This window comes from Pollicipes pollicipes, unplaced genomic scaffold, assembly GCF_011947565.3.
Source record: "Pollicipes pollicipes isolate AB1234 unplaced genomic scaffold, Ppol_2.1 Scaffold_5724;HRSCAF=6776_pilon_pilon_pilon, whole genome shotgun sequence".
Classification (NCBI taxonomy): Eukaryota; Metazoa; Arthropoda; class Thecostraca; order Pollicipedomorpha; family Pollicipedidae; genus Pollicipes; species Pollicipes pollicipes.
Window position 1 is genome coordinate 49,257,114 of NW_023596746.1, and position 23,965 is coordinate 49,281,078.

The window sequence follows — 23,965 nt, forward strand, 5'->3', positions numbered from 1 at the left end:
TTTTAACCTCACCTCAAAATGGCTGTGTTTTAGTAAAAAGGAATGTGAAACAAAGCAAGCCATCAGTTTGTTAGAATAATCAGTTTTTCCCTATACATGACGTCAAATTATTTTAAGTACCTTTTAGTTGTTATTTTAGCCATTTTTGAAGTAATTTAGAACAAAAAAACGCCTAGTATAAAGTTTTGCATTGTGTAAAAATCAAAGTTGTAGTTCAGACTACTAGAAAATGGCTATGACGCTCCTATGCTTGAGTTTTCCAATAGTTTGCTGCGCTTTAGGACTGGCAATGCCAGCACACAGTTTGTGCTTGCGGACGCGACATTCGCTGCCTCCGAGCCGACGCTGCGTGTGGTTGGCTGCGTGCCGGGGGCGGAGCCGGTGCCCTGGTTCCGTGCTGGCTGGTCGTGTCGGGCGCCTACCTCATCGAGAGGTTTATTTATGCATGGTGTCGTGCAAAGTACATTCTTGGAACTGTTTCTGGTCGAATTTGCACGCCTGAAGTCTTCGCGCTGGTGTGGAGGATAGGTTATTTAGAAAAATGAAGTACGTTCCCAGCACTCCGGAGCGCGCTGAATCTTCGGGCTATGGGCTGAAACTAGGGATCGTCCGACTTGGCAGAGCCGCGGGAAAGGTATGTAACTGGGCTTTTTCATGTCAACCCGCTTCATTAAGCCCACAGTAACTAGCCAACAATTGTATTTTAAAATCCTGAAACATTGATTTTCCATGTGGTAATGTATTGCTAGTGATTATGTGGAGAGCTCTGAGTGCCCAGATTTATAGCATGCATGAGCTGAAATTTTTGTAGCTAGGCTGCTGGTGGACAGCTTGCTGTGCCAGACACTCAGCATAATTTTTTCAGTTAGGATCATAGAAATTATTGTATTGATTTACAAGATATGGGGATTTATCATATACAGCAATATGTCTGACAGAGAGAGATATGTGTTATATATATGAGGACTTTGACCCTGGGAGCATATAAATATGTAGGATTGGAACTAATAAGTGATGTCCCATTGGCCATTGTTCATGGAAAGATGGGAAATATCTTTCATGATTGCATTACAAATCCTGTAGTTCGAGTATGACATTAGCTGTGAGTAGGTAGGAATACAATACACTTTATCAATGAAGTCTTGTTTGAACCCTGTCATGCTACTACTGCATCTCACATGGCACCTGCTAAAAGTATCCATCTCTGGCATTTTATGGCAGAAGCTCTCTTTGCACTGACTCATTGCTTATTTCTCCACCATGATGCTTGATGTGGTGCTCTGCAGTTGTGTAATTGAGATTTCTTACTTTGAAGAATCACATATTTAGACAACTCCTTATGCTGGGATGCTTGAATGGATGCCAAAAGGTTCATGATAAAAGGAGTGCACTCCATTCTGATGGTTATTCTATAAGAAATGTGGCAGTTTACACTGTCTTGTCTTTATGAGTGTCAAGATGGTCATATGCCATCCTGATCATCTCACTATCTTTTTATTTTGAAGCTTTTGTTTATGCTGCAAAAATACTGCAGCAACGTTTTGAACTTGGTGTGGATACTAGTTCGGTCTTGTTTAATTTTTTTTCGGGCACTGCCGACTGCAGTGGTCATTTGGCTCCCAGTGAGGGCACTAAGGCGAGCAAGTGCAAAACACTGGTGCTTCATTATCAAATGCATCAGTGTAGTAAGTGTCCTAACAATAGACAAGGTGTTAAACTGCTTGACCTAAAGCGAGAGCACATTGAATTTAATGATGAATTGGTCCCTGAGAGCACACCGGAATGTTGCATGCTGAGGGGTTCTGATGGCTTGCAAGTCACAACACACAGCTGATGGCTCGCTGATGAGTGTTACAAAGCTGATGAATATGCAGGTGGAGGAATAAAATAACTTTGGTCCTATTCTTGAAGATGGAGTTTTTACTTTACACTCCACTGAAACAATTCCTACCCTGAAAGAACAATAGAAAATGATATGCTATAGATGCATCACTGGTAAAACACTGGGGATGTTATCAGAGTCACAGACTGAGGGCTAATGTCCTGATTTCAATGAATGGCTCTTGAAAATCAGTGAAAATTGTGTGCTACACTGGGTTTATCCTACTGGGATGGTGGGGGTCAGGGCTGTCACCTTTGCTTTGCTCTTCCCATAAGTCCCTAAAGGTTGATAGTGGTACTTCTGAAGGTGGCAGTATTCTGCTGGCCCATTTGGCTGCTTATTCATGGGAATATGCTCATTCATTCATTCATTGTGCATGCTCAAATATGGCAGCACTTCAGCCATGATTGTGTGGCAGTCAAAAGAACAAAGTGCTGCAAAAATGGCAATATTTCCTTGGTTAGGGCTGACATCTGATATCCCCTAGATACTTAATCTCCATAGATGCCCATTCAAATCAGAATGCGCGCCGTGACGCGCCTTGACGTGGGAAACGCTACATTGAGAAGCTTTCAGTTGACTCAGACCATTGAAAATGAAATGTTGAGGGAGGTGAGGGTACGCTGGCTGGTCTGGCATAGTGAAGAAGGCAAGGTGATAGACTGCTATCAAGAGAGTCCAGGGCCGAAGCCTGGAAAGGAGTGAGGAACACACCCTCAACAGATTTGGTTGCTTTTAAGCATAGTTTTTTAAGTAGTTCAGAATTGAGTGGTACAGGTTTCGTTACTTGAACCTCGGCTTTCACGAACTGACGTTGAAGTGATTAGTGATGCCGCGTTTCAGTTGCTCAGTTTTTAACGATTTTATACCAACCTAAACTGTGAAGGCCCTGCCTTCCACAGATCAATAGTGACATCCCCTTTGTCGGGACCATGAACGTATTTTGCGCACGCACGCTAGGCAGCTTTCGGAAATCGTAGAATTTGCGCTTGGAATAGCTTCCCTGCATCGATTTGTTGTATATTATGATGTTTCATGATGCTGAGATAGCAGGTGTGAAACGCTTTTATGCCAACTTGCTCGATATTTGACGCTAGTCGGCAGGAATTGGCTTTCGTCGTCTGCGTTGTCGTTGTATCCTGCTTGATTTAAAAAAGTGGGGTGCTGCGGATGTACACAAGGCTTGGTTTGGCTGGTAACACTACCACCAGTGTATTATTTACTATGCTAAAGGCTGCAGAATACGACAACCCCACCATTGCGACGCACGTGCGTATTTCTGAGCATGGCATAAGGGCCAACAGCATGTAATGTCGATCAGATGACACGGCTGGAGCTCTCGTGGATCACTTCCCCCAATATTCAATGGCATTACATGTTTTGCTGCTTAGCGAGCTCTCCGATGTCGCCTTCTATTTGGCCTTAGCATATTCAATCTTGGAGATAGCTTGGGACCCAGTGGGATCGTCTTGCCCTGCGAAGATGGAAAAATGCGCTTCCGGGGGCGCGATTAAAACTGGCTAGTTCAACTGCCAAGGCTGCTTACTTAGAGCTGGTTTTCCCTGGACATCGAGACAACAATTAATTGTGTTGTGGATAATCCATTAAGAGAGACGACCCGGCGTCGGGCGATGCACTGGACGGTTTGCAGGAGAGAGGAAGTGCAAGGGCGCGGAAATTCTCCGGCGAGAGGGGGAGGGTCAGGATGCGGCGCCTCCATCTTGGGTAAAATTTAGTATTTTCTCCTTCAACTCCGTATGAAGGGTTAACATCACTTCCTTGACGTTGCGCGGTAAAACATAGCTATAAGTTGTGCCATGCCCACTTCCACTAAAGCGCGTGAGGTACCCCCCCCCCCCCCCCCTCCCTCCTCTAATTCAGCGGCAGACGCACTGTCAGTCCACGTGCTCGAAGTCACATGAAATCTGAACCTAAACTTGCAGCAAGGACTAGTTCATATAAAATGAAAAAAGACGCACGCTCGTAAAAATTGCGAATTTTCAATAAAATGCTCAAAATTGTTGGCAGCGTGCAGCCGACGCTGCCCCGGCACCAGGCCCGAGCACACAGAATGAGCTGGCTGGTGGGAGCATCACTCAGAACATGCCGATCACGGCGTGAACACTTGTGCTCCCATTCAGCCCCATGATCGCTGAATATTTTAGCGCAGCATTACTTATGCCGTGGGCGTGCTGCGAAACGCCTATCAACAACGGGTCAGCCACGATTGCAATTAACAGCAACTAACTACCATAACGTTCTTTCCCTGTGGCGTGATCGACCTGGATTATTCCGAAAATACCACGCCACTGCTTCCTTTAAATATTAAGCCACTGCACACTTGTATTTCCGCATGACGCAGGATGGAGTCTTTTTTCTTGTTCAGGTTACAGGCTGAACAGGCTTGTACCTTTTGTTGACAGTGAAATGTTTTCGCGAATATTTATGTGAATGGTCATGCCATAACCCATGGGATCGTAAGCCTATCGTGATCAGCAATGGTGAAACATTACACGGTGCAATGTGCACCATTGTGGTGGGGTCGAAGGCGCGCTTTGGAAGGCCTGTCAGAAGGGTGCGATTTAGAGATGGACAAAGGGTGCCCTCTACCTGCTATCATTGCTTGTGGGAAGGCTGGAGGCAGTCGCCTTTCCAGAGAATTATGCGTGGTTGATAACCTCTGGGAGTGCTGGATCGCGGTGGCCACAGGCTAGGTAGATGGGATTGGACCAGGTCAGCGATCGAAAAGCCGTCTGGGCCAGCCGTCACGAACGATAATGGTCAATGTCGAAGACGTTAGCACTTTTGCGCAGGCTAGCGATCATGATTCTGAGAGCGTGACATGAAGCGTGAGCAGTGCTGCGTAGTCATGTAGACGCGCTGGTTAATTGCACGCCGTCGGTGTCAACCCAGGTAATTTTAAACCCCGGTCAATGACAGACCAAATACGAAGCAGCGTGGGAAGATGGCTAATGCCGACTTCCAACACAGTTCATTCTGATGAACCTGAAGTTTGCCAGATGTCCAGTCACACGTCTGACGTCACAGACGTGTGGAATGCTCCCGGTCTCGGCTCCGTTTCTCATCCTCGGCGTCCTTCCGCGAACGGCGGCGCCAGCTTCTGACGGATGGGTAATTACATGTTGTGGTGGTCTTCAAGGTCGGGCTGAGCGAGGGGTCGCTTATTTAGAAGCCATTTGCCAAGAATTGCATCAGAAATAGACCGTTGCTGTACGAACGCGCACTTCTATTGGACGGTGCCTTTCAGCGTACCTGCATTGGACGTTACCATTCGGCGTACCGGCATTAGACGGTGTCATTCGGCGTACCTGCATTGGACGTTACCATTCGGCGTACCTGCATTAGACGGTATCATTTGGCGTACCTGCATTGGACGGTGCCATTCGGCGTACCTGCATTGGGCGGTACTCTTCGGCGTACCTGCGTGGGACGGCAGGTGTGTGGCGCCACGGGCGCTCGTATGTCGGTATGGCCGGCCAACGATTGCGCCGTACGCGTTTCCTGACTCGCCAGACTGTAACCAAACCATTGCTTGTCGATTTGCTTGATTTTAGTCTTATCGATGGCTCACTTCCTGGTCAACAGATTTATGAAAGCCCGTTTGTTGTCAATGTTTAGCTTTGATGCCACTGAAGAAAAATTAGGGTGGGTCAAATTTTCTCCCTCCCTGCGTCCTTCCTTCCCCAGCACTCATGTTACCCTGGCACGCAAAAAAACTCTTCTGGCTATGGGTATGGTTCGGGATGACCGAGCGTTGCCAACAAGCGCGATCATGGATATAGTGTAAACCATTGCTCGCCATCAGTTCGCCATATAGGTGCTTGTTTGCACCTGTTTTGGCCATCAACGCCAGAAGGGATGGACTTACGGGCGAGGCGGGACGTGGCGGTCAAAAGAAAGAATTTCAGCATGCACCCTGTGACAGTGCTCCGCGCATTATACACGCCGAATGCATGCGTTTTTCTGGTACTCTGGGCACACGTGCTGCAGATACTGTACCACGGGAAATCAGTGCATGCGAGCCAACGTCCCATGAAAACCCATTATTGTCGGTAGAAAGCGTAGCCTTTTTTCGGGCCTGATGGCGTTTTAAGTGCCGCCATATTCGAGGTCCTGGGATATAACTAGTTATTCAGGAATCCAGAAACAATTTTGTGGACTCAAGTCATTCCCAAGACGGGGTGAATGGGAATCGGAATCGGGGTTAACCGGAGTTGATCGGAGTTGGATTCGGGAAACCATGGCGCCGGACCAAAACTGATCCGCACTTACGTTTCAGACACTGTTTAACTGGATCGGGGTTACCGAAATCCAGATGTGGCAGTATGTCTCCTTGAGTTATACGATTTCTCCTAAATTGTTCATATTTACTTTGCAATAATTATGCGACGTTTTGGTACACACGTTGGCCTAGAAGAAGCCGAGCACGCGGAAGTGGTACTTCGGCGGCTATAGTTTTTACCTCACAGTATTACGGTGAAAAATTGATATTTTTTGGCGTTGAAAGGCTGTTGGTATGCAGGTTTTCTGCTGGATGTAGAAAAACAAAATTAACACCTTTGTTGGCCGGATTCTTCCAAAAGTTAACAAAACACATGTTATGAAAATGATAGCGTAGCATACATAATATGCATGGTTATTGCCGTACGCTTAGGGTTGAATTTAATCGATGGGTCATTGGGGAAGGTTCATTTTTTTCCGGTTCCGGTTGTGTTCGGTTGGACTGAATGTGGTTGATTAGTGTAGACTAGTGTGCGTAATATTTTAACACCGGTCGTTGAACTTCGTTGAAGGTTTCAACATATTATGTGTCTTAACGCTGACTCGGTGAGACGTCAGGTCAAACCAAGCTACGTCAAGGTTGGCTCAGGTATGGGCTGTGTGTCTGTTTACATGCTTCAATTTTTGTTACTCACTAACTGGCGTCGAGGTACCGAAAGTGCTCTGGTTATGCTGTGCGTCTGGGAAACCAGGGATATGGAGTACGAATCCCGTGGGTGGCCGGCTTGCCTGCCAGGGTGAGATTCAGGCAACGCCGTGTAACCTCAGCAGCTGGGTGCGTCGTGAAGCCCCGAAGACAACATTAAAAGTCACAACGATTTGGTCTTCGGCCTCGAACACAGAATCGGGTCGAGGCTCGTTCTCCAGGGCCTCAGATTCGGACTTGTTCTCGATTTGTGAAAACGACTGGGCTCTCCACCTCATGTAATGCGCCAGGCTCGACTCGGGGTTGGAGCTCACTTACGTCACCGGGATTCGGACCGGGGCCCATATATTGAGTGCTCTGACCCACGCCTGCTACCATTTAGCTTCGCGCGAGACCCACGGCCTTCATGGAGGATCTTTTTTCACCACGGCCAGCATCGCGAAGGGAAATGCCAGGCGGTTGGAGCTGATCCGGGCGGGCCAGCGCCGCCGCGGCGGGTGGCTGGCGGGCGCCTTCTCCAGCCGACCGCAGCCGGCCGCAGCCGGAGCGCGTGCGTGCGGTCGGCGCGCGCTCTGGTGCACGCTCGGGCGCCGGCGCGGCGGCCCGGCGGCGGCTCCCAGGCGCGGCCGGGCGCACCCGGGGTGAGTGGACGTCGCTTCCTGTCGGCCAGCCGGCCGCCGCCGCCGCGTGTCGAGCCGGTTACCGCGGCCCGGGCTGGACCGTCCGCCGCGGCCGCTGCTGCTGCTGCTGCTGCCGCCGGGCCGGTCCGGTCGCACGTGCAGGCGCCGGCCGCACCGCGACGCCTGTCCAGGGCGGGGCAGCGGCGATGGCGGCGGCGGTAATGGCGCGGCTCGGCTGTCTGAGCTGCGGGCGCCGGACTCTCGGAGACGGCTGGACTCGGCAGCCAGTCCAGACTCCCGGAGACGGCTGGACTCGGCAGCCAGTCCAGACTCCCGGAGACGGCTGGACTCGGCAGCCAGTCCAGACTCCCGGAGACGGCTGGACTCGGCAGCCAGCCCAGACTCCCGGAGACGGCTGGGCTCGGTGGCCAGTCCAGACTCCCGAAGACGGCTGGACTCGGCGTCGCTCCTAGTTGTTACAGGTCGATTAAGACACAGTGGATGGAACAAACAGGCGGACGCTCGTGTCCCAAGGCAAGGCCAAACCAGTCGATCTGTGTGCGTGTCCGCGCCAGCTGAGGGCACCCACGGTCGGGCGCGCCAGCAGCTGCAGGAACCTGATGTAATTGTATCTCTCCTGGAAACCCACCGAGCTGCCCGCCGGTGTGTCGTTGCGCCTGTAATCGTACGCGAGTTCCGACCGGGACTAAACACGGCCTCCCAGCACATTATGCCATACTTGCACGCCAGATCCAGCTCGCAGCCTATTCTTTAAGCTCGTAACGTTGTTTAGACATCTATTTCACTGCCGTCGGCGAAAAGCGCTGAATATTTTCTGTTCGATTGGTGGTGTGTGGTGGTCGGTTGACGTGTCGCGTGGTAGACGCCGTTACTTGCGGGGTACTCGGTGCGGGGCCAGGCTGCGGTGATGCTCTGTGTCACAATGGCCCGGTGAGTTGGGCGACCGCGACTGACTCATCCGGCGCTCGACCGCCGCTGCGCCCAACCTGTTCGGCGCTGAGTCACGCCCCGCACGCCCTATGGCCGCCCCGGGCCACGGGCCAGCGGCCCTGCGAGGGTACACTGCCGACTGGGGAGCGGGTGCCGGCCAACGCGGCCGAACTCCGCTCCGTTATCGGCGTCGACTCTCCGCTTTTCGGCCGGCGTAGTGGTGACTGGCGGACTGACCCGGCTATCGGCAGGGTGGCGAGTAGCAGCCCGCCTCCCCGTCATCGCCCGCGCCATGTGTTCGGTTCAGAGGGACCATCTGGGGGTGCGAGGATGGTGATCATACTCTGGACGGTCGCAGGCCTCTAAGGGAGCTGTGATTAGAACAGGTCGGATTGAAGGCTCGCTGCCTTACGTTTCTGTTCTGGTCCCATGTCCTTTGCCGCCCGAGACTGAACCACCTCGGAGCCTTGGCACTTTGGACTTGGGCTTGACTCGTCGTTGGACGTTCCAAGCGCCGGGCGCTTGACTTGTCGCTGGACACTCCAGCCGCTGGGTCACCTCAGGCGGCACCTGCTCGGCGCCAGCTCTGGACGCTGTCGGGTGTCGGCCTGGCTCCCGGACGGAGACTCGGGCGCGGCCGACCGCGCCAGCTCGGACCGCAGCCCCGCGGCGCCCGTCAGCACGGCAGCCGGCCGCTCCAGCTGTCGCTGGCTGCCGGCGCCGTCCACCTATCGATTAAGCGGCGGCCGGGCCGGCGCCGCCCGCCGCCCGCCGCCGCCTTTGTGGCGAGGCCGGTCGCGGCCCGAGCCGGCCGCGCCGGCCGCCGCCGTCCGGCTTTGTTTGTGGCAGCCGCGCCAGTTTTTATCGCGCTATTCAATCCGCTGCCAGCCGCGGCGGCTGCAGTCGGATCCGAACCGCGAATTGGGCTGCGGCGGCCCGGGCGTCGGCCGCCGGGCGGTGGCCGACCGGCCCGTGAGAGCCGCGCCGGCCGGCCGGCGGGGCGAGTCGATGGCGGCGCGCCGGCTCGGCCGCCGCTCCGGCAGACAGGCCGGGGCCGGTCGCCGGGCGGCGGTGCCGCGACCAGCGCGGGCGGGGCCGCTCGCGCTCCTCGGAGGCCCGTGTCCGTCACGGCTGTGTATCCGTAGTCTCAGAGTAGCCAGGTCAGCTGGCGACGCTATTGGATGCACCACCAACGCCGTGTGCTGGCGTCAATCGGGTCCTCGACGGCATCGGCTCTGTGTAACGGAGCAGTGTCTGCCGGTGTCCTGTCCCGCTGCCGGACCCGCGTGTTGGTGCTCTGCTGTCCCGAGCCTGTGTTCTGCCACGGCCCCGGGCTGTGTCCGGCCGCGGCCGAGGGCCGGGCCTGTGTCCCGGTGGCGCGGGCCGGGCCCGTGTGCCGGCTCCCATCTGGCAGGCCGGGGCCGGCGGCCGGCCATCTGCCCTGCTGTCCTGTTTAGGAGCGGCCGCTCATTACGGCGTCGTCACACGGCGTGCCGCTGCACACACACGCTGTAATTGGGGCCGGTCGGCAGGCGGCCACGCGCCGCTCCGCTGCCGCTGCCGGCCGCAGCCCGCGGCCCGGCTCCCCGGCCGGCCGCCTCCCGCCCCACACCCGGCTGGCCGGCGCGCGCCGCCCGCCCGTCCGCCGGCCCGCCGGCCAGCCGGCTCGCCGCCGGCCGCCGGTGTGCTGAGAACACGCTGGGGAACAGGCGACGGGGTCGGCACTCTGTGTTGGCGCCTCACGCGGGTCTGCGGAATATCTGCGGGATTATGCGTCCTTGGGTTTGAGTAGGTTTTTCCAGGCGGAGTGCTGGTGCGCCAGTAAACCTCGTCGCCCAAAAGGGCGTGATTACCGGGACGTGACGGCCGGCGGCGTGTTCGCGCGGCGGCGGCCCGGTCGGCCAGTCGGGCGAGCCCGTGTGGGAATGCTGCGTGCCGCGCCGGCCGGCAGCCGGTTTAGCCAGGCCGGTTGTGAGGTAGGCTGAGCGGCGGCGGCGGCGACGGCTCGCGTTCGCTCCGCCTCTCCTGGCCGACCCACAGTGGGTGGCGACGGCCGCCAGGCCAACCGCCCCGTTCCATCCCGTCCTGTCCCAGCCCGGCCCTGCCCGGCCCGACCCCCGAACCGGCGGCGTCAGCTGCTCTCCCCTCGGCCGGGCCGGGCGGCAGCTGATCAATACCCCCCCCCCCCCTCTCCCACCGTCCCCTGCCGTCCGGCCGGCCTGCCCCTCCGACCCCCGCTGGCTGGCTGGGCCGTCCCAGCCGCTCCCCCGCGATGGCGGCCGTCTGGCCGGCCGCCGGCTGCCAGCGCCACTTCCTTCCCGCAGATAGCGGCGCGTGACAGGATGGCGGATCGCTGTCGGCGCCCGGCGTGCGGGCACAATCTGGACGGCCGCGAGAGCAGCTGGCGGCGGGAGCGATCGAGACGGCGGCCGGCCCGCGCTCGGCTCGACCCTCCCGAGATGCCGTCCGGGCTGGGGCCTCGAGCTCGCGCTCACGCGGACCGCCGCGGGACGCCTCCGCTGCCTGTCTCAGCCGGGTACGAGCGCCTGCTGAACATTCTTTTGTAGTGGACTGGCTCACGAGTTCGGAGTTTTACTGTGGAGAGCAGTGAGCTCATCAGGGAGTGTTGGTGGCAGTCGGCGGCCTTCGGTGCCGTGTCGGACCACAACTCTCGTGCCGGAGTGGCCCCGCTGGCCGCCGCTCTCGGCTCTGGCGCTGCTTTCGGCCCCGATTTAAGTCCCGATATCTGACGTCACCGTTTGTAAGATGCTGGTGACGTCACGGACGTGAGGGCCGCATTAGCCGGGTCCGGGAGCAGCCTCCGTCTACTGCCCGGGGGCGGAGGCTTGGCCATCCTCGCTGCCTGCGTCATGCTACAGTCCGTTAACAGCGGCTTGGTAGTTTTGCCCCTAACCGGCAGTTGATTGCTCATGCCTCCAGGGCTGGCTGGGTCTGTCAAGTCGGCCAGGCGTCCGCCGCTGGACCGGGGCGCGTGTAGCCGGGCTGGCCGCCGGGGTCTGCAGATCTGCCCTCGGCCCGACATCCCTGCCTGCGGGGCTGTGGCAGTGGGCCGTCCAGTCTGGCGGCCGGGTCTTATCTCCCTGTCCCAGTGAGCTCATCGGCCAGATCAGCTGTTGTGGCCGTCTTGTCGCGAACGTGGACGTGGATCGACAGAACCGGGAAGGGTGGATGGCGTTATTCTCGACCACCGTCTCTGTGCTCTTGAACTTTAACCCTCGCCCTCCCCCCCCCCCCCCCCCCCCGGCTGCCTGTCGCCGCGGCCGGCGTTGGCCGAGCTGTTTGGCCGTCGGCTGCACGGGCTGGATTAAAGTTAAGCCGCGCCGAACGGACTCCGCGCCTTTGAACGGAGCTGCGGCGCGAGAGCGGATGCTTTACGCCGCACTGCTGGGGAGGCTGCAGGGGCGGGCCGGCTGGGCGCGGGCCGGCCGCCGCCGCGCGCGCCGCCGGGACAGCCAGGTGGCGCCCGCCGGCAGCCGTGCCTCGGGGCGGACAGGTGGGAGCGGCGGGGGGGGGGGAGGGGGCAGCACCACCTGGTGCCCGCGGTCGTTCCGACCAGCTGACTGGCGGCTGGGGCATCGACCATCCGACCGGCTTCCGCGACCGGCCCCTCCCACAGCCAGCTGCCGTGCGGGTAGCGGTCGGCCGCCACATCGCGGTCCGTCACCGCACCGGAGACTGTGGGACCGACCGCAGGAGACCGCCGCTCGGCCGCGGCCAGAGATAACGACCGACCGAGCCGACCGGCGGGCCCGAGCCCGGACCCGGGCTCGGACCGACCGGCGGGCGGGCGCCGCACCGTCCTCGGCCGGCGCCGGTTCCCAGGCTGGTCGGCGATTGTCGAGCGCCGGCCGCGCCGTTTTACGGCCGGGCGGATGGCCCGCGCGCCGCGCATTGTCGCCGAGCGTTGGGCCGCGCCGCTGTCCTTGGCTGGACGGGACGCGCGCGCGGCCGCGCGATGACGCGGCGCCTGTCGCGTTCGAGCCCCGGTGCAGTCGGGCGTGGTGACGCCGCCGGCCGATTGGCTCCGGCCAGCCCGGCCGGCACGGCGCCGTTCCGGTCGCCCCGGAGTGTTGAACCCTTTTGGCCGGGCCGGTATGCCGGCGGACCGGTGCAGACAATAGCGGCCACGTGAGCTGACGCCCACACGGCTGCTGCGGACTAGTGACAGTCCTTATCGCCCTTGGCGTGGCTCCGCTCTCGGGTCTCCAGCCGGCGCCGCCAGCTCAGGTCCTGCTGGCCGGCCGGGCGTACAGCGCTTACGCTGGTGCGCGTCGGCGGCCCGGTTCCCGGTAACGAGGTCGTAGGCGGGGGCGCACTCGCGCCGTACCGCCGTGCGGGGTCCGGTGTGGCGCAACTCGGTCCTTCCGCCGCTTGCCGGCCGGCCGGAGGACGCTATCTGGTCGGGTCACGCCACCGGCCGATAGCGTATCACGTGGCGCGGCGCTGGACAGCGGCGCCGTCGGTCCGTTATCTGGGACGGCAGATGGCTGCGGCTCGATCGCCACCTGTTCTCGGCGGCTCCCGTGCGGCCGCCGGCCTCCGGCGCCCGTGCTGGCGGTCGCTGCCGCCAGCCCCGGTCGTCGCCGGATCCATCACCGGCACTGTCGCTGCGGCGCTGTACGCCACATTCCTCGTTTGTTGGCGGGAGCGGGGGCGGCGGCCGGGCCGACCCGGACCGCGCCGGTCCGGCCGGTCCCGAGCCGGGCGGCGTCGCGGCCACGCTCGCGCTCACGGAATGCTTTGAAGTGCCGGCCGCCGCTTTTGTTGCCGCCGCGTCGCCGACCGGCTCCGCGGCAGTAATGGGGTGCTTATCTGTTGCCCTGTTTCTGAGGCTCGTTCGTCGTGTTCGAGCGCACTTCGGGTGCGGGCGGTGGTCTCTGTGAGCGGGAGTGCTCCCACCGTTCTCGGCCCGGGCCGTCGGCAGCCGCGGCCGACGGGACCAGCCCTTAGCTGTCCCCTCCCCCCCCCCCCCGTCGCCTTCGTGGCGGCGGCTGGCGTGTTCCCGGTGACCCGTGGGACCCACGCTGGCCTCGGCGGCCATCGGATCGGTATCGACCGGCCGTGCTGCCTCCGCTCCGCGGCCACCGCCCCCGACACGGCAGCGGCGGCGGAAGCGGGCGACACCCCTCAGGGGATCCCCGCTCGGCGCGAGCGTGTGGCTGCGGTCCCGACAGGTCTCGGAGGCGACGCCAGGGGACCGCCGCCACCAGCTGACGGCAGGCTGCGCCGGCGGCGGTGCCTGTTCTGCGACGACGGACGTCCGCCCGGCTAGCCAGCTCGGCTCCGGCCTTGTGTCGCCGGCTGGGCCGATAGCCAGCGGACCGAAATGGCTTTCCAGTCGGGCATGTCCGGCGGGAAGTAAGCGATAATCGGCCGCTAGCACGCGACAAACACGACGCCGATGATGCCGGTCGTACTTACGGGGCGTGAGGTCGTGACATGTGATCCAGAATGATGACCCGGCGGATTCGGGTCGTTCCCCGACCCGTGCTGTTCTGCACGCCGTTTCGACGGCTTAACTGGTGAACTGGTTTTGGTCACGTCGAGCAAAACTGACCTGTCAGCTGCCGTATTGAAGGCTACTTTCTCGTCCACGTCAGCACTTGAGCGCTGGAGGGCCTGGCCGTGGACGGACGCGGTGTCGGCTCGATCGCGCAGTGTCGCAGTCGGACCACTAGCGCAGGAGGGCCCGGCCGCGGACGGACGCGGTGTCGGCTCGCTGGCGCTGTGTCGCAGTCGGACCACTAGCGCAGGAGGGCCTGGCCGCGGACGGACGCGGTGTCGGCTCGCTGGCGCTGTGTCGCAGTTGGACCACTAGCGCAGGAGGGCCCGGCCGCGGACGGACGCGGTGTAGGGTCGATCGCGCTATGTCGCAGTCGGACCACCAAGCGCCTGCTCTGCGAAACGCCACCGAAGCTCGCATCATTCACCCGCCCGTGAGCCTGCGCCGTTGGGTCGTGCCGGCTGGCGGCCGGCGTCCTACCGTCGCCCGCCGCCCGCCGCCCGCCGCCCGCCGCCCGCCGCCCGCCGCCCGGAACGACGCGGGGAGCGGGGAGGCGAGTGCACCGTCCGCCGCCGGGTGCCGCGCGCGCTGACTCCCACCGAGCGCGTGCACAAAGCGGAGCGCCACCGTACGGCCCAGTTTTTTGGGCGGGCGGCGCGCGGGCGGCGGAGGGGGCTGCTCCCCGGCCGAGCGCGTACAATGCGCCGCCCGCCGGCGCTGGCACAAAGGCGCAGCCCGCACGGCCAGCGCCACCGCCGCGGGCGAGCCGTCCGGCTTTGTGTGCCGCGCTGGTGGGTGGTCGGGCCGGCGGCGGCGGCGGCGGGTCGCACGGCACACCGTGCAGGCTGCTGGCGGGGGGACGGGCGGACGCGTGTCGGCTAGGGCGGCGGCGACGCAGCGCCACACTCGACCGTCGGCCGTCCGCCGGCGCCAGCTGCGGCGCGGCGGGGTGCGGCCCAGTCCGCGGCCGCTGCGACCCGGCCGGGCGGCTCTGGTGGACGCCGTGGCCGACCTGGGAACGACGCGGCGGCATCCATCTGTCGCCCGTGTACACAGACGTGGGAGCGGACAGACGCTCACGACCGTAGCTGGCTTCACCTGCTGCAGCGGGCGGCGCAGCGCGGCACAGGGCCGGCGCAGCGGCGGCGCGGGCCGGACGGCTCGTGCTCCGCGGACCGGTCAGACTCGCGAGGTTCTCACGCCCCCTCCCCCCTCCCCTCCCCGGCCGGGGCCGGCGCGAACCGCTGCGTGAAAGTGGCGCGGTGGACGGCAGCTGACCGGGAAGGGGCGCGGCGGACCGCAGCTGACCCGGCAGGGGCGCGGCCGACGTCGGTTCATCCCGGACCGGTCCAGGGGACGTGACGGCCGGCACCCCGCGCTTGGCCGGCGCCGGCTGACCCGGCGGGCGGTGAGACGGCCTGGGTCAGGCTCTGGTGCGGTGACCACTGCCGGGAAAACAGACCAGGCCAGTTCTGTTCAGCGTATCTAGGAACCTTTGCAGCACGTGAGTTAGTATCCGGTCCGATGCGGCGCACATGGTGCCAAGGTGGTACCACGTGGTACAAGACACCAAAAGATACCTGAACACTTGCGAGGGAGGACACAACACGAGCAATAAATGAAAGTTAAAGTCACTTATAAGCCTTAAGGAACATTGGGCGGCAGAGGATCAAGCAGTCGGCGCGCCCGAAAGCCCTGATCAGCAGCATCATCGAAAGGAGCACAGGAAGGAAGACAGGCTCAAAGCTCTGACATTAATCTGCATGACCGAGCCCGCTGGCCCATTAGCCGTGTGTTCGAGAGCGGACGGCGGTGAGCGGCGGCCAGTGCCGGGACGTCGCTGGTCGCAATCACACCCGGCGCGCCACGGGGCCAGGCGGTTGGCGTCTGCTCGCTGGAGGCGCCTGCTACCCTTTCCGCGCGGGCAGTGACAGGTGGACGCGGGTGGAAGGGGTCTGTTGGGGGACGGAGCTCCTCTGGACCGGCTGGTGATGTCTTTTTCCTCGTGCGCGAGCGGCCGCGTCAGATGGCACCTCAGATGGTGCCGAGCAGTCATTGGTAGCAGACCAGACGCGTTGTACATATGTATTCGCCGCTTGTGGAACATGACGCGTCTGCACAGCGCCCATCCACTTGTTGCCTTTCAGCTTACGTACCGGCGCCGCGGTCAGTGGCGCGTTGGGCGCTTGGCAACCACCCAGTGGAGATCTCTTTGACTATCTGTTTGGTCAACAGGGGATTTCGTAAATGTGAAAAGTGTTCTGGAATGACGGCCATGCTTGCTCCGCTGTGCGCCATTTTATTGACGTTTTTCAACATTGCCGGGATTCGCGCTACTAAACATCTAATGACAGCGCCCGCGCTATTGGATGTTTGTGATATACTGATGTGCTTCCGTCACGGATTCGTAGTGGCCGCCGTGCCCCCGTCACGTGTCGGTGACCCGCTGTTGTGGTGCTGCCTCGCGCCCGAGCCAGCGCCGCAGACCCGTCTCGTGTGTACGGCGCCCCGTGCTAACGTAGTCCGCACGCTGTTCCAGATCAAGTACGCGCTGCTGGACGAGCGCGACATCAGCCTGGTGCAGCAGTACGTGTTCGAGGCGCGCCTGGAGATCGACCGCAACGGCAACGGCGCCAGCATCTTCGCCTGGTGCTACGACATCAGCCGGGGCCGGAGCTCCGGCCAGTACGTCCACGCCATGCTCTGGTGAGGCCGCCGCTCCGCCCGGCGAGGCGGCGTCACCAGCGGCGCCACCAGCTGCGTCCGCGTCCGCTAGCCAGTCGGGCGCCGAGCGATTTGTCCGCAGTGCGGTGCTCGTTAGCAGGCGGCGGCCGGCTTGCGTCCTGTCAGCTGGCGCTGGGAGAGGCCGGACTGGGGTCGGCGCCGGCCTGCTCCTGGGGCCGACGCTCCCGGGAGTCCGGTCAGCCGCGCCGGTCCGCGCGCACGGCCGGGGCGGCGGACGCGGTGGCCGCCGGTCCCATCACTCGCCGCGGCAGTCTGGCTCTGCGCGGCGCCCGTGCGCGGAGCGGGCCCGGAGGCTGAGTGGGCCTCCGGGTTGGTGTGGGTCGCGCGAAGCTGAGCTGGGCGTGAAGCTTCGTCCATAGACGGTAATGGCATGGCTACGGACAGAAGGAATAACTCGGTGAAAACCGTGCCACCATTGATCAGAACACCGCAGTCCCGGTCCCGCAGCGAGGCACAGACCGGAGCAGCGCCCCGCACCTCCGTATGTACGCCCGGGTTAGACAACCACATACCAATCAAATCCATCCGAGCGCGCATAACAGGAAAGGGAGTGCGCGCGTTACCTCAGTCCGGAGTATCACACGGCGGCGCCGCCGCCCGGAAGGCCGCTGTTCCGGCGGCGCCGCTGGCCGCTCCGGCCGCTGTGTACGCGCCGCCGCGGTCTAATTGCCGGCCCGGATGCCGGTAATGGCCGCCTGGCCGGCTACTGGCGAGCTGGCCGGGCGCACCCGCCGGCCTGGTGCCGGCTAGGACTGGGGCTAGGCCTGTGGTGGCGCTCTGACCACGCTGGCGCCAAACCAGAGCCGAGAGTGGGATCACACACATGGCCGGACTGAGGCCACACTCGGGGTGGTGTGGGACTGAACACGCTGACAGGCGTGGGCTGGGCCGTTGACCGAACGCGGTGGGTCCACTTCGCTGCGAAATCAAGTCTAAAGGTCGATGCTTCAATCGAAGCTCTGTTTTTTTGTGGGGAATTTTATCGCAGTATCTGCAATTGTAAGAAGTCTGTTAAGAATGAGTCATTTCACCGCAAGCATCTTAAACATCGATCTTGATGATAATTCTTGATCTTGATGATCACGTGCGCAGCAGGTCTTTGTAACCAGTCTGACAAAGACTTGTTCGAAGTCGGGATTGTAGACCCGCTTAGATGCCGATGCTAGCAGCAGAAATGGCAACGTATTTTAAGACAAAGACGTGCCCCCCCCCCCCCTCATTGGCAATGCAGTCTGGCTTGTGTCAGCGCACAGCGTGTTAGCAATCTTGCAACATGACATGCACGTTTGCTTGTCTAGTTCCTGCTCTGGAAACTAAGCTGTCCCGTGTACGGTTTGCTGTTATCGTGGCGGAATAGACAGGTGCTGCATTGTGTTCATCTGCTGTGTCGGTGCTCTGCGAGTGGCCTGCTGTGCTCTGACGTGTGTCCCGCCTTGCGCTCCCTGAGTTTTGCTTTGGATGTGTGTCCCGAGTCCCGCTGTGTGCCGCTGCGTTGCTCTGGTCTGTTTTGGATGTGTGTCCCGAGTCCTGCTGTGTGCCGCTGCGTTGCTCTGGTCTGTTTTGGATGTGTGTCCCGAGTCCTGCTGTGTGCCGCTGCGTTGCTCTGGTCTGTTTTGGATGTGTGTCCCGAGTCCTGCTGTGTGTCGCCGTGTTGTGTTGGTCTGTTTTGGATGTGTGCTCCGTTAGTGTTGCTTCGTGCCGCCGTGCGTTGCCATGTGTCCCGGGGTGCTGTCGCTCCGTGCCCCGAGATGCTCCTGCATGCTACTGTGTGCTGCGCTGTTCCCCTGAGTAACGCCCGAGTGCTGCACTGTTCCCCTGAGTGCCGCCCGAGTGCTGCACTGTTCCCCTGAGTGCCGCCCGAGTGCTGCACTGTTTCCCTGAGTAACCTCCGAGTGCTGCACTGTTCCCCTGAGTGCCGTCCGAGTGCTGCACTGTTCCCCTAAGTGCCGCTGCGCGCCGCTGAGCGCTGCGCTGGGCCCATGTGCGATGGCTCCGCCGCTGCGCGGTGCCTTGCGTCGAGCGGCGCCGCTGGCGCTGCGACTCTGCTCAGTGCGCCGCGCCGTGGCCGCGGGACTGGCTGACGCTCGGATGACGCCCGCCAGGGAGCGCTACTGCGGCGGCGTGGCGCCCGGCTGGAGGGTGGCGCACCACAACGGCATCACGGTCGATAACCGGCTGGAGAACCTGCAGCTGGTGCGCGACCAGGCGCGGCTGCCGGCCGGCCGAGCCCAGCAGCCGGCCGGCAAGTCAACCTTGGCACGACCACCGCTTGACAACACCATCTACTGGCGCGCCATGCAACAACTGCCTGCCGACGTCACCGAGGTGAGGCGACACCTGCTACGGCGGCCACAGTGTACTGCTGTGTGCCGACAGACGGTGGACCCATCGATAGGCGGTTGATGTTGCCATTTGTTTGGTAGGCGGCCGCGGCACCCGCCGGTTTTGGAGTAGTGAGGCGCAGCACCCTATGCCGATGTGAAGCGTGCCCACGTCGGCTCATGCTCTGGCGTATCTGATGCTGGCTGCGGTGGATGGAGCCTGCGGAACACCCAGTTGTAAACTGACGCGGCTGGCGCTGTTGGCGGTGACGGATGTTAGCGTGATCGCCGCTTGGACTCGCGGAGCTCGATGCCGCGCCCGAGCCATTCCCGGTCGCGGTCCGAGCTGGCCCGGACCCGGGCCCGGCCAGACACCGCTGTAATCACCCACCGTCGTGATATATGGGCCCGGAATTCTGATCAGACTGCACCGAACAAAAAAGAAACCTTCTCCCATGGACGCACCTATTTCGCAAATGTATCCCTTTCTTCCAACCCTGAAAGAAAACGTGGCTAACATGCCAATCCGCACCGCTCGGGAGATCTGCCGAACCCAAGCGGCTGCAGTTGTCGAGCCTAAAGCTCCCGAACCGCCATGTAACGTCACATGACCGGCCGGTGCCGACCAGCGCCGCGGGCGGCGGTACCTGCCGGTGCTGCGCGCCGCGCTGCCCTGCGGCCGTGCCGGCGGGCCGCCGGGCAGGCAGCCGTGACTTGGCCGTCACGGCCGGCGGCTGGCGGCGCCTGAACCCGGCAGCGAGCCTTCACCCCGTCACGGCGGCGCGGCGCCGTCCCCCGGCCCGGCCCGGCCCGGCACGGCACCGGGCGAACCCTCTGTTTGTGTCGGCGGCGCGGCAGCAGCCGAGGGGAGGCGAGGCGCGCGCCGCGGCTGGCGGCGGACGGCCGGGACTCGCGTGCCGCGTCGGCGGTAGGGACGGCGCGGCGCGGCGTGGGCTCCGTTCGGATTGACCGGTGCGGCGGGGACGGGGACGGGGACGGGGACGGGGACGGGGACGGGGACGGGGACGGAAACGGCGACGGCGACGGCGACGGCGACGGCGACGGCGACGGAGACGGAGACGGAGACGGAGACGGAGACGGAGACGGAGACGGAGACGGGGACGGGGACGGGGGCGGGGACGGAAACGGAGACGGAGACGGAGACGGAGACGGAGACGGCGACGTCGACGAGGACGGGGACGGGGCGGGGACGGGGACGGGGACGGGGACGGGGCGGGGACGGGGACGGGGACGGGGACGGGGACGGGGACGGGGACGGGGACGGGGACGGGGGCGGGACGGGGACGGGGACGGGGACGGGGCGGGGACGGGGACGAGACTCCGCTCCGAGTTTGCGCCATGCACGGGGCTGGACGGGTTTTATGTGTTGTAATTGATGGCTGGGCCGTTTTGATGCAGTCATGTCTCAATAACATCATGTCACGCAGAGCGAACGGAACGGCAAAACTTCGCGCGACATCACAGCGCTGAACTTGCAGATGAAAGCATTCCGCATCCCTGCTGAACAAGTACGAGCAATTAATTTGCTTCCAGGTGGTCGCCATTTCGTCCCTACTGTTCTTAATGACGGATTAACATGCGGGGCCGCAGGAGGATGCGGTACCTCCATGTCCATGGTTTTTCCTTAAAGAAACCTCGTCAAGGGCATTTGTGGTAGCTTCACGCGGGGTACCATGTGTCAATGGAGGGGCAGCGGTGCCGGTGTCGGACGCCCGTCACGGCCTTGCCTGTCGGCGCTCCCGGCCGGGCAGGGCTGTGGTGGGATACCGACGGCTGCGGCCAGTGATGGCTGCTGTCACCAGATCGCACGCTCCCCGTCGAGAACAGCTGATACGACCGGCAGCGTCTGCGCCGACCAGTGCTGCACGTGCTGGTGCTGGTACCAGCGCTGAGGTCTTGGTGGGCCTGGATGGCGTTTGGTGCACCAGGCGGCAGCACGCGTCCACGGGCCAGCGCAATCAGCCTCGTGCACGTCTGTAAATAGAAAGATTGGCGGGCCGGGGCCACCGTGATGGGTCAGGCTGAAACACGCCAGCTGTCATGGGCCAAGTTTAAGCGGGCTGGCTTTGATGTGTCCGATCGGGGGACCGCTGGCGCGCCACATTTGCCGACGCTGAAGGGCTTAAAAGGCCGTCAGCCTTATTGGTGACGCGGCTTGCCATATGAACGTAATTTATGTGATGGCAACCCCAGCTTGGTTCGGTACGGGCAATGAAAGGCGTTTTTTCGTGGTGTCTGAAGTCGTGGCGTCCACATGCCGAAAACAGATGGCCGGGTTGCTCTGAGAAACGCACGCCCTGGTGGATGCGCATGAAGACGCCGGGACGACTTTATTCGCGCTGTCGGCACGCTTCTGGAAGCTGTCATTGATAATGTGATGTGTAGCAGGGTCTTCCGTGAGCCGGGAAGTGGCCTCTCGGAGTTTGATGGAGCAATCTTCATCCGTTTTGGTCCAATAACGCTCGAAGCAGTCGACATCGGTCGCGTTCCCCGTGCGACACGAGGCGTATCATCAGCGGGGTATTCTACGCCAGGTTCTTATGTGCCGGTACTCACCGGGGCCTTGACTTCAATATGAAGTGCGTCCTAAAACGGCGTCAACAGCTGACATGCGGACCACGAGACGGCACCGGCGCCGAGGTGGGCCGTTGCTGCTAGACTGTCCGCGGGCTGGTGGCGCACGTTGTGGCGGGACGGTGTGCGTTGCTGAGCAGGAGTGCTGCGCCGACCGGCGGCTGCGTATCTGTGCCGGCGACCGCTGTGTTCTGAGCGTCGCCATGTCTGGGGGCACCGCGCCCTGTGGGACGAGGGCTGGCTGACTGACAGCGCCCACTCCTGCGCCTCCCTCAGCACCCGCCCTCCTGCCCTCTGGTGGCCACGCTCGACGGCAATGGCGACTCGGCCGAGGAGGAGTGCATCTACTACGAGTGCAAGAACCCGCCGTGCACGCGCATCGAGCGGGAGGTGCGCGAGTTCAGCATCTGCGGGCCGCTGTCAGGTGAGTGGGCGCTCCTCGCGGCGGCAGCCGGCCCGCGGGCCGGACGCGGGTGCCAGTGTTGATCCGTGGCGACCGCTGGCCGCGATGCAGTGCATGCGTTCATGCTCATTTGTTGCCTGGTTATTGCAGTGTTGCAGATTGCTCGTCCATTTGCGCGGAGCTTCAGACCTGTTCAGTAGCATGTCCAAATCGGTAAGCGTTTTGTGACGGCTGATGGTGACCGAGCGGTGTCAGGTCACACCTGTCCTCGTGTAAACCCGTGTTTGTGTCAGTGCAGCCCTGTTTGTCTGTTTTTTCTTGGTTTCCTATTGGACTTGGTCCTTCGTAACCCTACAGCTGTCTTTGTCTTGCCCGTGTGACGCGTCTTGGTCCGTAGCTCCTGCCACAGGTGTGGACGGTGGGCCGGGCCGCCATCCCACCCTCAGTCTGGGTGTCTTAACCAGTTGTATGCTGAGTCCGTGTCTGGTGTTTGAACCAGCCGTGGCTTCAGGTCCGTTTTCTGGTCCGCTGTCTGACCAGCCGTGACCTTAACCCGTGTCTGGTGTCTGACCGGCCGGGACCGGTCATGACTTCCGTCCGTGCTGATCTATTGTCTGACCAGCCGTGGCCTCGGTCCATGTCTGGGTGTCTGACCGGCCGTGACCCTCAGTCCATGTCTGGTCGCTGTCTGACCAGCCGTGACCTTAATCCGTGTCTGGTGTCTGACCAGCCGTGACTTCAGTCCGTGTCTGATCTGCTGTCTGACCAGCCGTGACCTCAATCCTTGTCTGGTGTCTGAGTGGCCGCGACCTCAGTCCTTGTCTGGTGTCTGACCAGCCGTGACCCTAATTCGTGTCTGGGTGCCTGAATGGCCGTGACCTTAGTCCGCGTTTGGGTGTCTGACCGGCCGTGACCGCTCCTCAGACGGCGCGCCTAACTGCGGCACCATCTGCCAGCAGCGCGACTGGCCGGCCCATAAAAAGTTCTGTCGCGAACGCAAGCGCTACGTGCTGGGCGAGCGACCCCCGGAGCGCTTAGGCCTGGCCAACTACGCCGTTCCGCCACTACATAACACCGTTTGTGCCGCTCGCCGTGCGACCGACGCGCGGCCCTGCGCAACCATCAGATCTCAAGGCTTCATCACCGCCATCTAGCGTACTGACCGCCGAACTAGCGCTATAGGTGGCCGGCGAACCAGCGACTCGCGTGTCGGCATGCCGGCCGCCCGAAAAAGACGTTAGTGCTCAATGGTGTCGTGTTAGCGCAGCCGCGCCGTGCCCGGGCGGGCGCCTCGGGCTGCGCCGAGCTGATACGGTTGGGCGTCCGGGGCTCCCCGGCAGGGTTGGGAGGCGCTGCACGGTCACCGCAGAAGCCCAAAGACTGGTGGTCAGTGTGAGGCGTGACGTCATGTCCCGTCCGTATGTGGTAATAACTCGGTGGCGCGTCCTGAAGACAGCGCGCCCGTCCCAGCTGAAGTGATCTTCACCACTGTCTGGCTCTGCAGCGCGGCAGGTAGCGAGGTCGCGTTGCTCCCGCAGGCGGCATTCCGCGAAGGGGCGACGCGAAGCGCCTCCATTCCTGGCGTCCTCTCCGACCTCGAGCATTCCACTTGCTTTGAGTGGTGCTGGGCGCGCGCCGCCCACATCTGTGGCCGGGTTCGGACCACAGCAGTGCCCATGCTGGCGTGCCCGCGTCCACGGCTTGTTACTCATCGCGTGCCTGTGATGCCGGCAGATATTCGTGAGCGGTCCGCACCAAACCAGGTGTGCGTGGCCCGCGGGCGTACGCACGGGCTGGGGCATGTGTGCGGCTTGTGTGTGCGTATGTGCGCGTGCATTATATGAATAGGTCGCTCACGGGTGCGAGAGGGAACCATGACATTCCAGTGGTCACCGCCGACCGGGGTGCGCGGCCTCTCTTGCCACGCCCGCCGCTACCAGCCGGGGTAGGCTCTGACACAGCTCCACGTGGTGCAC

General features: G+C 61.7%; 1 protein-coding gene across 1 annotated transcript; it reads left to right on the forward strand.

Annotated features, from left to right (window-relative positions):
• The first annotated feature begins 341 nt into the window (after positions 1–341).
• LOC119103140 (zinc finger MYND domain-containing protein 19-like) lies at positions 342–23,143 on the forward strand. The gene is made up of 5 exons (XM_037226591.1): positions 342–634; positions 16,465–16,631; positions 18,773–18,995; positions 21,863–22,010; positions 22,914–23,143. The coding sequence occupies exons 1-5, from the start codon at positions 542–544 to the stop codon at positions 23,141–23,143; spliced, it is 861 nt and encodes a 286-aa protein (XP_037082486.1). The 5' UTR covers positions 342–541.
• The last annotated feature ends 822 nt before the right edge of the window (positions 23,144–23,965 follow it).

Excerpts from the sequence above, each read along its gene's own strand:
- LOC119103140 (XM_037226591.1), top strand. The coding sequence starts at position 542 with ATGAAGTACGTTCCCAGCACTCCGGAGCGCGCTGAATCTTCGGGCTAT. Across the intron at positions 16,632-18,772 it reads TACGTCCACGCCATGCTCTG|GGAGCGCTACTGCGGCGGCG; the intron begins GTGAGGCCGCCG and ends GACGCCCGCCAG. Across the intron at positions 22,011-22,913 it reads CATCTGCGGGCCGCTGTCAG|ACGGCGCGCCTAACTGCGGC; the intron begins GTGAGTGGGCGC and ends ACCGCTCCTCAG.